This window comes from Mixophyes fleayi, chromosome 5, assembly GCF_038048845.1.
Source record: "Mixophyes fleayi isolate aMixFle1 chromosome 5, aMixFle1.hap1, whole genome shotgun sequence".
NCBI lineage: Eukaryota > Metazoa > Chordata > Amphibia > Anura > Limnodynastidae > Mixophyes > Mixophyes fleayi.
This window is the reverse complement of record NC_134406.1, coordinates 32,842,285-32,856,000: the sequence shown is the minus strand read 5'-3', so window position 1 is coordinate 32,856,000 and position 13,716 is coordinate 32,842,285. Positions and strand designations below refer to the sequence as shown.

Genomic DNA, 13,716 nt, shown 5'->3' with positions numbered 1-13,716 from the left:
GCTTTAAACCACAAATAGCAATATTAAGACAAAATTTCTGTGAAAATAACAATTATTTGTGCTGGAAGTTGTTTCACTATGAGCTTGGATAGTAATCACAATCTCTCTTATCTGCAGCTATCTGCTATATCAAAAGAGTCTGAACCATTTTTTCAGAAAATGACCACAGAGGAGGCTCGCAAATATCATCGTGCAGCATAGTGACCTATTGAATCACGTATCTAACCTCTTCACTGTTATCCAATAAGAAGATACCGAGATCAAACACTAAAGAAACTGAATAGTTAACAATTAAGGTTATGACAACATTGTGAGTGTGCACCACAGGGAGCCACGGCTCACAGTTTGGGAACCACTGGACTGGCTCATTTTCTGATTATGTGTTTCCAAGAACTAGCCTACTTTAATTCATGATCTAAAAGACAATATAACCAGCTGCATGATAGTTTTAAAAAAATATTTTTTTTTAGAAGGTTGCTGATAATATGGCCAGGCAACAGTCACTATTTACTCAAATGTAAACTTTGCTTAAAAAAAAATCTTTAACATTTTTTTACATCAACCCATAGACTGGATAGCCCAGTTATTCACTTTAATAGACACTTATCCACTGAAGTTAAAAATCATGCTTTTAATATGATTATCTAATGTTAGTAAAACATCTAAATGGGTATGGACATGGAGCTTATTGGCTCCAAATGCCAAACATCCATTTTCCCATGCATTTGCATCTACTGTTAGGAGCTGTGGTGATGTGGCAGGGACTTTTAGATGTGGTCGGCTCCATTTACTCGTGTTCTACATTGAAATTCCCAGCAACAAGAACAAACAATGGTTACCACCACTTGTCACCCATTATCATGTTTTATATGCACTGTTACTAGCATTTTACTAATACCAGCGAGTAACCAGAGAAACTAAGTTTAAATATTGTTTTTTAGTTATGAGACAGAGAAAAAATTAGCACAATGCTTGCGGATCATCATATAATACATGTGTGATGTGAATAGTTGTATTTATAAACAACTTGTGTTATGGAAGTTTTTCTATCACTGTTTATTGCCCAATTTAACAATAAGATTTCACTGGGGCAGATGGGCAATGCTCAGTTCATCCGCAATAATGGCTGGCAGCAGTAAGAGGACTCATACTGTATCGCCAGTCAGTGTAGGGTTCCTCTGCATGTTCATCTGTGACCCAGCATTTCCGATTCACACATTGCAGCCCGGACACGTTTGTTTCTCTCTATGTGTAATCTTCTTCACCAGAAATATCCCAATTACCAGCAATTCACAAGCACAAGTATACCAAATCAAATTACATTTGCATCATCACAAATATCCCAATATTAAGCATTACTTATGTAGTTATTGCAAGTCAAATGACATCATCATCATTACATATATGCCAATAATCACAAATAATCCAATAATCACCATTACATATGCACAGATATTTAATATAAAGACATTATCATTACAATATAGAATAGCTCACAAATATTACACTGCACTGCGTAGCATTATTATAATCCACCACAGGTATTTCAAATCAAATGATATCACTAATATCATGAAAATCCCCATAGTCAGGTTATTGCAAATCAAATGATCTCACCATTACAGCATATAAAGGTTATGACAATATACACAAACACTAAATGAATGCAGACTGAAACCCTGAAATACCCAGGATTGTACAACACAGATCGATGACAAAGCTAACACACAGCCCAAGGGCATGGCAAACCATACAAAAATTGGACCACTCAACACATGATAATGACTACAATAAATACATAGAGAATAAAATACACACTTACCTGCCTTGCTGAAACCTCTCTACAGACTGCTGTCCTGTGCTGCTAGACAGGGTTTCCCTCATAGCTCTAACAGTGAAAACAGCTGTCTCTGTCTGAAGAGTCTCACTGCTTCCTCCAATAATACCATGTGACCTTGCATGGGTTTCTATAGTTGTTATTCTGAACATTATGCTCAGAGACTCGAGTCGGGCTAGCAGCAACCACATCTCCACCTGAGAACCATGATGTTTTGATCCAAGGAGTGGTGGCAATTCCAAGTCAATCTGAGGCTTCATTTGGATATGGAAAACTCAGATGCCTCAAATTAACCTTGAACTGCTCATAACAAGTGTTGTTGGTGCATTAAATGGGTAAAACAGGAAATTGTGGTTCCTGTAAGAAATTATTTGTAGTAATGTACATTCCTGAAAATGCTGCTTAAGCACTTTGGAGGCAGTTCTTTTATTAGCTGGACCAATATTCAGCCTCTCAACTTACAAAGAACAAATGATACTGGTTCCTAGTGAATTGATAAGATAAATTATCATAATTATTGGTTCCACTTACAAAATGACTACCTCTACATTATGCAGATGATTCATTTATTTTAAGAGCTGCAGATGTTAAGGAAATTTGTCTTGTTTGTGGCTATTTCTTTTTTCATAATAGGAAACGCTATGAAGAGAGCATCAATAGTGCCACATATTGTGTGAAATGTGACACTTTTTGGGAGTGGACCCATGGAGTTGCTAATATTTGGCTCTGGCTCTTCTGATGTGCGGAATAGAAATGAGTGTCTGATTTTAGCAGGGACCACCACAAGGAGGTGATGGATTTTACCGAGCAGACTCACAGGTTGCAGCCCTGCTCAGCAACTGCCTGCACATGAAGGACCAGATGTCAAGGGATGATGCACAAATGTAGTTGGAGTCATAGCCAAAGGCCAAGACAGCTCAGGTACAATGTCAGAAAATGAGCCAAAGGTCACAGTCGCAAGAAAGCGTGGCTGGTCAGCAGAAAAGCTGGGTCAGACTAACATATAATAACCAAATAAATCCTGTGTACCTGGCACAGTCAAGAACCAGAATTATATACTGTATAGAAGAACAGAACCACAGAACTGGACTAAGCAGACTGGTAACATGTAAAGTGCTGGGAGGAGAGTCACTTGGGTGGACGGCGATATGTGCAAATATGTTTTACAGAGTTGGAAGAGTCTGAAATATTGCAGATTATTTGAAAGATTGGTAAACAAATAATCTTTAAATGATTAATAAAATACATTAAAAATATGCTCTTTAGAGATATTACACAGTGTTGAATTGCTGATAGCAACCAATTAGATTCTCATTGTTATTTTTCTCATAAGGCAGTGGTTCCCAAACTGTGTGCCTAGGCTCCCTGGGGTGCCTTTGTGATCTCACAGGGGTGCCTCGGCCAGGGCCAGTGGTAAGCAAGGTGGGAGGCTACTTGGTAAATATTTTGGCTTAGGGGTGCCTTGAAAAAATTTTGGAGACCCTAAGGGTGCCTTAAACTGAAAAAGTTTGGAATCCACTGTCATAAGGATTAGAAAATGAAAGCAAACATCTGATTGATTGCTATGGACAGCATCACATTTTCTACAGTTACTTGTGAAACAGATTTCCCTGAATGTCTGCCATTATGTCCCCAAAGAAACAAGAAAATCTACCTCTTCCCTTGAAAAATTGTTGAATTGGTAAATTTACAAGATAAAAGCAATGGCTGAAAGTTATAGATAACTTACATGAAATGGATCCAAGATTTTTACCGCGGCTTTGCTTCCATTTTTCTTATTCATCACTTTAAAAACTTTACCATATGTTCCTTTTCCGATAGTCTCAATTATTTCCCAAGTGTCAGAGGGGTCAGGAAATCCATCAAATACAAATGGTTTTCCACGCAATGAAAACATTTTCAATGCATCACCCTGAAATAAGAAACAGATTAACAGATTAACCAGTCAAATACTTGCAGCACAACCAAGCGTGCATTGTCATGATATTGTCATATATTGTCCATGATAGGAAAACACAGAGATAGACAGACAGATAGATTGGAGTGTTGGCAACAACCTCCACTATTTCACTATTATTATTGTGAAGTATTACACTGGCTCCATCTGGCTACTCCTTAATGTCACCCAGCCTGCAAAAGTTTCTGGGCAGAACACTAGATAGATAGATAAATAGATATAATGTAAGCTGGACTGCAACTCCCATGACCCCTTACAATAGCATAGTCTCAAAAAGACATGAAGAAACAGGGTGTGCACCAAAAACAGTTAGAATGAGATTCAGAGGGTGTAACTGTCAAGTGAATGTACTGATAGTGAGTATACCAGGGGGTAAATGTATCATGCTGAGAGTTTTCCGGCAGTTTTGAAAAAAACAATCAGATTCTAGCTATCATTTCTTTAGTACATTCTACAAAATGCTAGATAGAATATGATTGGTTGCTACAGGCAACATCTCCACTTTTCAAACCCGCCGGAAATCTCTCAGCATTTATCCCCAGGACTGTAGACTCTAAAAATAAATTTCTATTTGCAATAATACCCCTAATTGTCCTCCTCAGAAATAACAGAGAGCACCTCTACAGCATGCCTTCATTCCAGAATTTGGAAGAGCCCCCATATATAGGTCTGTGTAGAACTACCCGCTTCATTGATTTCAACTTTTATGCTTTAACTGCTCAGTTTATCTTCACATAACTTAAATTAATCATAAGTTTTATTTTACACCGATACTGTCTTTATTAAATGTGACACTTTTGTGTCCCTACGTGTTTAGTTAAAATGGCCAAAAGGTACCTAGGAAAGTGATTTCCTGTATAAAAGCCAACATAGTCAGACAGAACTTGTAGTGCAAGCCCACACTTTTCTACTTTCATAAATTACTAGTAAAGTATTGCTAACCTTGGAGTAAGGGCTAAGACATATCCAACAAAAATAATTGTCCTTTCTAAATCTTCACATAAACAGATTCTTCCCAATTTTTAAAAAAATCCATTTCATATACCCTTATTTAAATTCATACAATTATATAATACTGGCCATAACAATTCATTGTTCTTCTAAAACACAGTCGTATAATTTGATCTATGTAAATCATATCTAAATGAGGTGCATAAAATAATATATGAAGAAAACAACTTTTTCCTTTTTTTCAACAATGTTTTTACTTTTTTCCTAATATACTTTATAACTTGCAACATTTTTTTAACTTAATGCTTTTTATGTATTTTTGGGAGGCTATTTAGTATTAGGGAAGGGTCTAAAGTATCTCCCCTGCACATTAACACTATAAGCTTAGTGTTACGTGTAAGTTGCTATTAGATCCTGGCTACATGCTGTTGCTGTATGTGTTTTACATATATCAGAATTGATATATTTATGATTATTTAAACAAATCTGTTAATAATATGTAAAGTATAGCATTATTATAAGGGTAGAACGAAACTGATCTTACAAATGAGCCTAACACAGTATGTAGAGGAATTGGGAAAGCGTTGTCCTCCTTTTTCTCTATAATTTAATGTTTGTTATGTTAAATCTCTTTCTTACAGGTTGTTTCTTTACAGATTTTGGAACTTATAAGTATTTGTGGACTCATTTTTCACTAGATCACCTGAATCACTTTTGGATTGCAACACTCTGCATTGCTTAGTTTTTATGAACCTTAGCATTCTAATGTTAACAGTTTGGGATGTTGTATTCATTTTCATGTATCATATTTATGTATGTTTACATAGGATCATGTGCAGTCAATTGCTAAATTCTAATCGAATAACACAATATTCCGTTGGTTGATGTAACCAATCAAATCAAAGGTTTTCAACCAACACCCTGTAGTTCTGTTAAATGATTGATGATAATTAGAATGTTGCCTGAATAGATTAATTAACTCATTTCTAACTAGGACCTACTAATGTCATGCTACTCCAAACATTAAAGGAATATAAACATGGTTACGTAGATTAAATGCACATAAATCCCATGAACATTGAAATTCCAAAAGAGGTTATTATGTCTAAGAAACATGGAAGCAAAATATGAATTTTAATAAGGTTATTATGCTATTAGTGGATGTCACTTATTCCAGCCTATTCGAGATAATACTAACTGGTACTCCATTTGTACTGGTACTCATCAGGGCCGGATTAACCATAGGGCTAACTGGGCTACAGCCCAGGGGCCTATGGCATCCAGGGGGCCCTTGAAAGTGCTCAGCAGCAGTATTGATCGGTCGGGGGGGGGGGGCACTTTCCCTGCAGTCCTTCTCCGGCGCACTGTAGTCTCCTTACTGAGGAGATCTCGTGAGTCTCACTCTCACGAGATCTCCTCAGTAAAGAGAGCACAGCGCGCCGGAGAAGGAGGTAAGTGCCGGGGGTGGCGCGCGAGGGCAGCTCCGATCACGGGGGGGGGGGGGTGCAATCAGCCCCGATCACGGGGGGGGGGCTTACGGGGGAATGGAGGCCCCCTTAGCCAAGGGGCCTCCATTCCCTTAATCCGGCCCTGGTACTCATATCGCAGTTTGATGAAAAAATTTGAGCAGATAATTATTAGATAATATCTTATTAGTACATAACACGAATCATAATGAAAGGAGATTAGAAAAATTAATGTACGCTATTAAATCATACTTTTTGTGGCTTGTGAAGCCCTTAGGCTCGATTTTTGCACATATAATGGAAATAATGAATTGCTTTGTTTTATAAATGCAAAATATAAAATCTCTTATAGCAACTTCACTTCTCATTAGCTAGTTTCCTGTTAATGTTAAGCCAATGCATATGTTTAGAAGACATTTTCTATTTAAAGATTACTCTAATTTATGAACTTAATAATTAGGTACAATTGTTTATTTTTTGTGACAAACACAAATCTGTTTCTGCATACAACTGTATTCAGTGAAAATATAACATTCTAACTGCGTCTTGACCCACTGGATTGCAAATAAAAAGTCCTGCCTTATAATATAAATTCATGTCTAAAAAACACAGAAGGATGCAGAAAAGACAAATCTATATATTTAATAGAAGTTACAGGAGGTTACATGCAACTTAGTAAACAAATTCAAATAAGGTTATTTTAAGGTGAAAATTCAAGAGAAAATATGAGCTATATATATATATATATAATTAAAAGAGATTTACTTTAATCCATTCTCCCTTTTTCCCACAAGTAGAAGTGCCCGAGTTACTTTCAAATAATCGGATAATCAGAATTGAATTGCCAGTAGGTGCCACAATTAATTCACACTATGAGCCTGATCTAGAGTTGGATATAAGTCCATTTTCACTACATAAAAATGAAACGTGCGTAAGACTTGTTGGGTCCGAGAATCCTGATTAAGGTTGCTAGTTGACAATGATGATAGTTGGATCTTTGCAATATATATATCCATATGCTAGATTTAAAGTTGCATGTATCTTATGATACTTGCAACTCAAAATACAGCTGTAGAAATATAAGCATACAGACACATTTTTTTGTATGCACGCAAAAGTCTTGTCTTTACGTTTTTGTAAAAATTAGGCCCCATGTATACAAGATGAATTATTTGGGCCTGTGGTGGGGAAGTGCCTCAATGTGAGATGAGGGGCATGGGAGCAGGGGCGCCATCTGGAGGTTATAGGGAGTACAGCAGTATGGGGCCCCACCAACCCTGGGCCCATACAGATTTAATAGGGGAGGGGTGAGAGAGGGAAGGAGGGGGCCTTGTCTCTTACATTTGTACTGGTGGCAACCCTGCATGGATGAAAGTGGCAAGAATGAGAATAATGTGGTTGTCGTGGTTACATTGAAGGAAAGGATTAATATGTAGCACAGATGCAAAATGACAGTCTTGTATAGGTTCCTGCTACATTGATTTAGAGAAATTACCTATAAACGTACCTGAAGTTTACTCTACCATACAAGATGTGAACGGTGCAGAGCATTTATACAAGGACAAATGTCCCTACTTTTATTTACTGCATGCACCAGTGTTTGTCCCTAGTGAGCAAATCAATAGTAACCTGCACATCAGATATGTGCGACCAATGTCGTTCTGAGGGTGGGACTAAAGGGCACTATAACAATTAGCTATCTCCTTATTCATTTAAATGTTTTATTTTCCCTATTCACTACTCATTTAGGTTAAACATTCAACAATAAGGTGACACCGTGGCTGTTTCTGTTTCAAGTGACAAATATTTTAATTTTATTTTATATATGGCTTTCATGAATGTATTTATGTGCCACTTGGTGAGGTGTCTGCCCCCATAGGGACCAAGGAATTTAAATATGTGCAATTTTCACCTTTCCTTCCTCCCATTCACTCAGGTCAGCCCATCATACTATAATTGCAATTTCATGAAAATACGTAAGTTTCTGCAAATTAATTTTTGTCACATCACGAAAACATTTGTGGGACTCTTGCGCTGCTCCTCTGGTTTGCAAATGACCTTTTCTGCCTTGGCAGCTATGGTGTGGGCAAGACCAATAGTCAGGCTATACTGGGAATGATTATCATCACTGAGGTATGAGGCACCCTGTAGCTCATGCTTCAATGATGTCACATAGCTCAATACTGAATTTACATGCTACAGTCCCATGATTATTGGTGTATCAAAGAAAATGGCTGCCCGCACTGTGGGTATGTCCCTTGAAAGGAATTATGTGCAGTATTAAAATGTACAACAATAGTGCTGCTAAACTCAAGTCCCAATCCAATGGGTTGACTACCACCCAATCAGATTACTTAACTCAGTACTTTGCAATCTGTGCGTTTAATGTTCTGACCTAAAACAAAGGGCAGATTTGAGTGGACACTGGAGGAAGGTGTGTGTGGAATGTGTGGTACATGGCACTGGGTTGGAGACAGACAAACTGTATGTGGGAGTCTGAGAGAAGGACAATGTTTTCAGGGTTAGTAGTTAGTATAAAACTTCACACTTCACTTGGCAACTCTTGACTGAAATGTAAATATACATAACATATATTTGGGATAAATAACGACATTGCCATGGGACAGGGAAGATCAGAAGAAGACTGTCATTTGTGCAGTGGAGCACATCTACTTCTTTAAAGTATTGCATTAAAGTTGTGAAAATTGTCCCTGGCCTAATATCACAAATTTTCCAAAGACTATTCTTTTAAAGTACTCTAAACCAGTGTTTCTCAAGTCCGCTCCTCAGGAACTGCACATTTTAAAACAAAGCATCCACAGTTGCCATTAATTGTTTGTCTTGTGGTTCTGTGAGGAGACCTGGAAAACATGCAGTGTTAGTGGACTCTGGGGACTTGATTTGAGAAACAATGCTGTAAGTGATATACCCTTGGAGCAATGCACCACGTAAGAAAAGATTTTACTAACGTGTCCCACCCCTAGGCAAAGCTTTAGGTGTTGTTCATTCCAACAGTTTTTCCCAGGGCTCCTTCAGAGCCTGGACATAAACCAGGGGGTGTGGAAACAGGAATACAAATAACAAACAGTGATCAAGGACTTGTGATTCATGCTGCTGCTCCCACTCCTCCCTGCCGCCATTTACAGATGGTGGGCCTGATTCATTAAGGAAAGAAAAGCAAAAAAGAATAGTAACTTTTCCCCTAGGCAAAACCATGTTGCATTGGAGGGGGAGGTAAATTTAAAATGTGGGGGCATATTTATAATTGGGATAGGGCATGTCCTAGATCAACTTCGAATTTCAGTATACAAATAAAGCTATCAAGTATTTGTGCGTTAGATACACTCAGTATCTTCCTTATGTGCAAAATAACCCCTTGCATTGTAGCATGGTTTTCTCCAGGAGAAAACGTACTCAATTTTTTGCCTTAGGTCCGGTGAGTTTAACGATTTGTCGATTTTCTATTACAGAATCACCAGACCAGCTGGCTGCATGTAGCATTCCCATATGCTGGGAAAGAGAGCATTTTAGGAAAATATTTTCCTAGGTGGTAGTACAGTTTTCTCCAAAATAACATTTATATATTTCTCCTCACTCACATATCACAAAACTAAAACATATGTTTGGCAGATATCAGCTACAAAAATAAGAAAAAATATTATTTGCAATGGTCTTTCCCATTACCACAAAACATTGGTTTTGATTTTGTAAAGTACTCTGTAAAAATTGCATCACCGCCCTATTAGTTTGCACCAGTTTTTAATACATTTTCTCCACTCTATTAACAATATTGGCATAACCAAGTGTAGTAATAAGGATAGAAATAAGAAATAGTGAAAATAAAGAAAAAATTGTAGCGCATGCAACATTCTCTGGGGAACAAATTTGAATACTGGTGCACAGGTAAGTGCAAAGATCTGCTGTAATTTAGTGCAAATACTTGCCTTCGTTTTCTAAACTGTACTAGGAAATGCCAGGTACAATATGATTGATTTCTATGAATTACAGCATCATTTACAATAAGCTGCATAAGAATTTTTATACATGTTCAGCTCTCTGTTTTAGCCTAAAAAAGAAACATGTATGTAGATAACCACAACATACAGAATCAATGATTCACAGACACCTGAGCCGCTTTTGAGGCAAGCTAATATATATGCAGGCTTAATACAGTGCTTAAAAAGAATGCATAATGAATTGGGATTAAACATTTGGGTCGTCTGCGTCTCCTAATCGCCATTTAATACACTTACAGTATGGAAATGCACACTAATAATGTTACACTTAGAACTTCAGAAGTATTAAACTAGCGCTAGGTTCAATGCATTTATGAATCAATAATACTCACCTAGAGCAAGGCAGGAGAGGCTCTGTGTAGCAGGAGCAGATCCTGAGCATCATCTACACAGCAAGTGTCATTTTTCTTTATGTTCGTATTCTCTGATGTACAGATCATTAATATTTTATAGTTAAACACACCATTGACCAAAGTAAACTGTCAAAGCGGTGTCATTTTAACTCTGATAGTCTTCCCTTACCTACGCTGCCCTAGATGTTGTCCCCTTTGTTTCTTTGTCTCGGATGGCACAGGCAGCAGCTTAATGGTCAGCACAAAGCTCTTGTAATAAAGGGAATTGCTATCTCTTGGAAGTAAACAGAACCTTAAGGTATTTCCTAGATTAGCTTCCAGATTACACAGGAATCAGCAACTGTACATTCTTTTACACACAGGCTACTTACACAAACTCAAACTTCCAGAAATAGTTAATCCCTCTGAGTTCTTTAGAGAAGGTGTAAATGCAAATCTCCACCCAGCTGACAAGAGGATTTCATTTGTCACAGGATGCTTAACACTTTCTCTGCTGATTGTAACAAGTCTGCTCCAATCACTAATCATTTGTCACATTGAATGCTGGATTATATTCATTTATTTTGTCAAACTTGCATAATAGTAACTGATATATGATCAGAGGAAGGCTGGGCTGGGGGACAGGGGGCATCTGCCCCCTGGGCTGGTCCATAGGGGGCTACCTTGGGCCGGGTCACTGGGCCATCTGCATTTATTTTCCTTTAAAATGTTCCTAATAGGCTGCTGAGTCAAGTCTTGCCCCCTGGGCTAAAATTTGCCAGCGCTCCCATGTATATGATTACCTGTGTGACACAGTGTTCTTGTTAATTTTATTCTACTATGCCTTAACCTTAATGGTTGCTCTGTATAGACAAGACCTATAATGTAGAAGCTATTGTCCCATATTTTGCACTGATGAGATGTTATAGGACTGAGTCAGCTGTTTGCACACTGGCTCTGCTTATCTGGTTGTATTTGTGTGTGTAGTCAGGGCCGTACCGCCATCAGGGCAGTACAGCTGGTACAGCTGTGAGGGGCCCAGATAGACAAGGGGGCCTGGACAGACTTTCTGCCCTCTAGACTGTCCAGGTCCCTTAGTGTGACCGACTGGACCCCTTTTCCTCCGAGATGCTTCTGCTCCCAGGCTCTGATAGGCTGGGAGCCCGCGGCGCAGTGACGTGTGCGTAGTTATCCAAAAAGGACATATAAGGGGTGATTCACATGCCTCTGCCCACAAGTCCATATTTTACATTAGTTGGTGCATGCATCACTGCAACTGATGCATGCACCAACTATGGTGAGTGGGGACATACCTCAAAACTTCCCAGGAATCGGGGCAAACATGTTGACTGGGGGGCCAAAAATGGGACCGTTGGGAAATCTGCCAAAGATGTGAGAGGGAAATTCTTCACCCTGTAGCCACTGATATCATGACAAAGGAATCCATAGATACATGATGTCCCAAAAGACGAAGAAATGGAATTTGTGCTGCACGTCCACATTATTCCTAATTTTTAAATGACCCCTATGCCGAGCAGGTTAAAGATTCTGATGCTGGTTAGTTCAACATGTGAGAAAGGAAATAATGGCTTTGTGAAATTGCGACATATGTTACACTTTTGGGACAGAGGTACAATTGGTCTTGTACAGGTTCCATTCCAATGCTAAAGACAGGATAAGCACTTGCTGACAAGTTACAATACTTGACAATAACTCAGTGTCCTGGAAATTGTCAGAGGTATTGTGTTATGATCTGGAAGCAGCGACCATGCAGCAGACAGTGTACAGTAGTGCACTTTGTAAGGCAGTGGAATCTAATCCTGGGTACTGCCTGCTAAAATATTAAGGCTTTCAATTAGAATAATAGACATGCATCTAATGTGTCGGTCTTTTACTCTGAGCCAAGGTAAAAACTGATACACAAGAGGGGGATGAATAAAAGGGTTATTTTTATATGCAGTGTGAAAATGAAGGTGCAACACACAATCAATTTGAAATTGCAGTCGAACAAGTCTGGTGTTTTATTGCACTATATTATGTGTAAGGTGGAAAATATTGCCACAATAAAAACTAACACTTCGGGCCTGATTGATCAAGAAATGCAAAAAAAACGTAACATGCGCTTATTTAATAAACAGTGTTACAAGCTACAACCAACAAATTCATTGGGGCTCTACAAAAAACACACCTCAAAATCCTCCACTCACTGCGTAAACCAGTGACCATCCAGTACTAACCTAATGCCTAAAAATTCCAGGATTGATGCGACATAGTGCAGGAAGTAGCAGAGGCTACAGATGAAAGGTAGGAGGGACGGTTATTGCCCATCCCAGATGTATATGCTTGAAATCTACCTTTAAACCAATGCACCTAAACCAGTGGTGGGCAACAGGCGGAGAGGTCATGCCAAATTACGGAGAAGGAGAAGGGGGAAGAGGGAGTGCAATGTGCTCTCCCTCCTTCCTCTATACGACCCTAATGATGGTTTGATAAAGTCCATGAAGCAATAGTGATTCAACCAACTTCCTTGTTTGACCTCTGTGATGACATAATTTTGTGAAGACACACCCACCATTGTTAAACTTTATAAATTGTCCTGCAACCATTCAACAGTCTCTCGCTCTGAAATTAAAATTAAGAAACAGGTTGTCTTGAAACTGTGCTGTGTATTTTACAATAGCTGCAACTTAAAAAATATAATAAGTAAACTTCTATTTGCTGCAACAACTACAATTGTAATGGACAATATACATTTATTCTAGAAATGAATTTAACAGGTTGTAGGGCCAATTGTAGGGCAAATGTACCCTCGAAGAACACAAGGTTGCCCATAACTGACCTAAGCTATGGATTTGTACTAAACAATATCTTTAGCAGTGAGTTGATATGGTCACAGACTTTGTCTAAGACTTCTAATACATGTATAATTAGCAATTGGAATTGGCAGTGCATTACCTATATATCTTTAAAAACAACAGTGAATCTTGCACATATTATAGGTACAATCGCGGTTGGCTCTGATTAAATGTGGCATAATAACAAACAAGTTCTATAGAAATGAGCTTCAAAATCAATAAACCTGCCCTATGTTTCAGAATATCCCATTCAGAGTATCTTGCTTTAGGGCAAGTGTGTAATTTTAATCACAGACAGTTAT

At 38.3% G+C, this 13,716-nt stretch overlaps 1 protein-coding gene across 1 annotated transcript in view; it reads right to left on the bottom strand.

Moving 5' to 3' along the window:
• Positions 1-10,934, bottom strand: part of MYO3A (myosin IIIA) — a 159,429-nt gene extending 148,495 nt beyond the window's left edge. The window contains exons 1-2 of the mRNA XM_075211975.1: positions 10,560-10,934; positions 3,567-3,749 (exon numbers count right to left, since the gene is read on the bottom strand). Of these exons, the coding sequence (XP_075068076.1) occupies positions 3,567-3,734 (168 nt within the window). The 5' untranslated portion in view covers positions 3,735-3,749; positions 10,560-10,934. The remainder of the gene's footprint in view (positions 1-3,566; positions 3,750-10,559) is intronic.
• Positions 10,935-13,716: the final 2,782 nt, after the last annotated feature.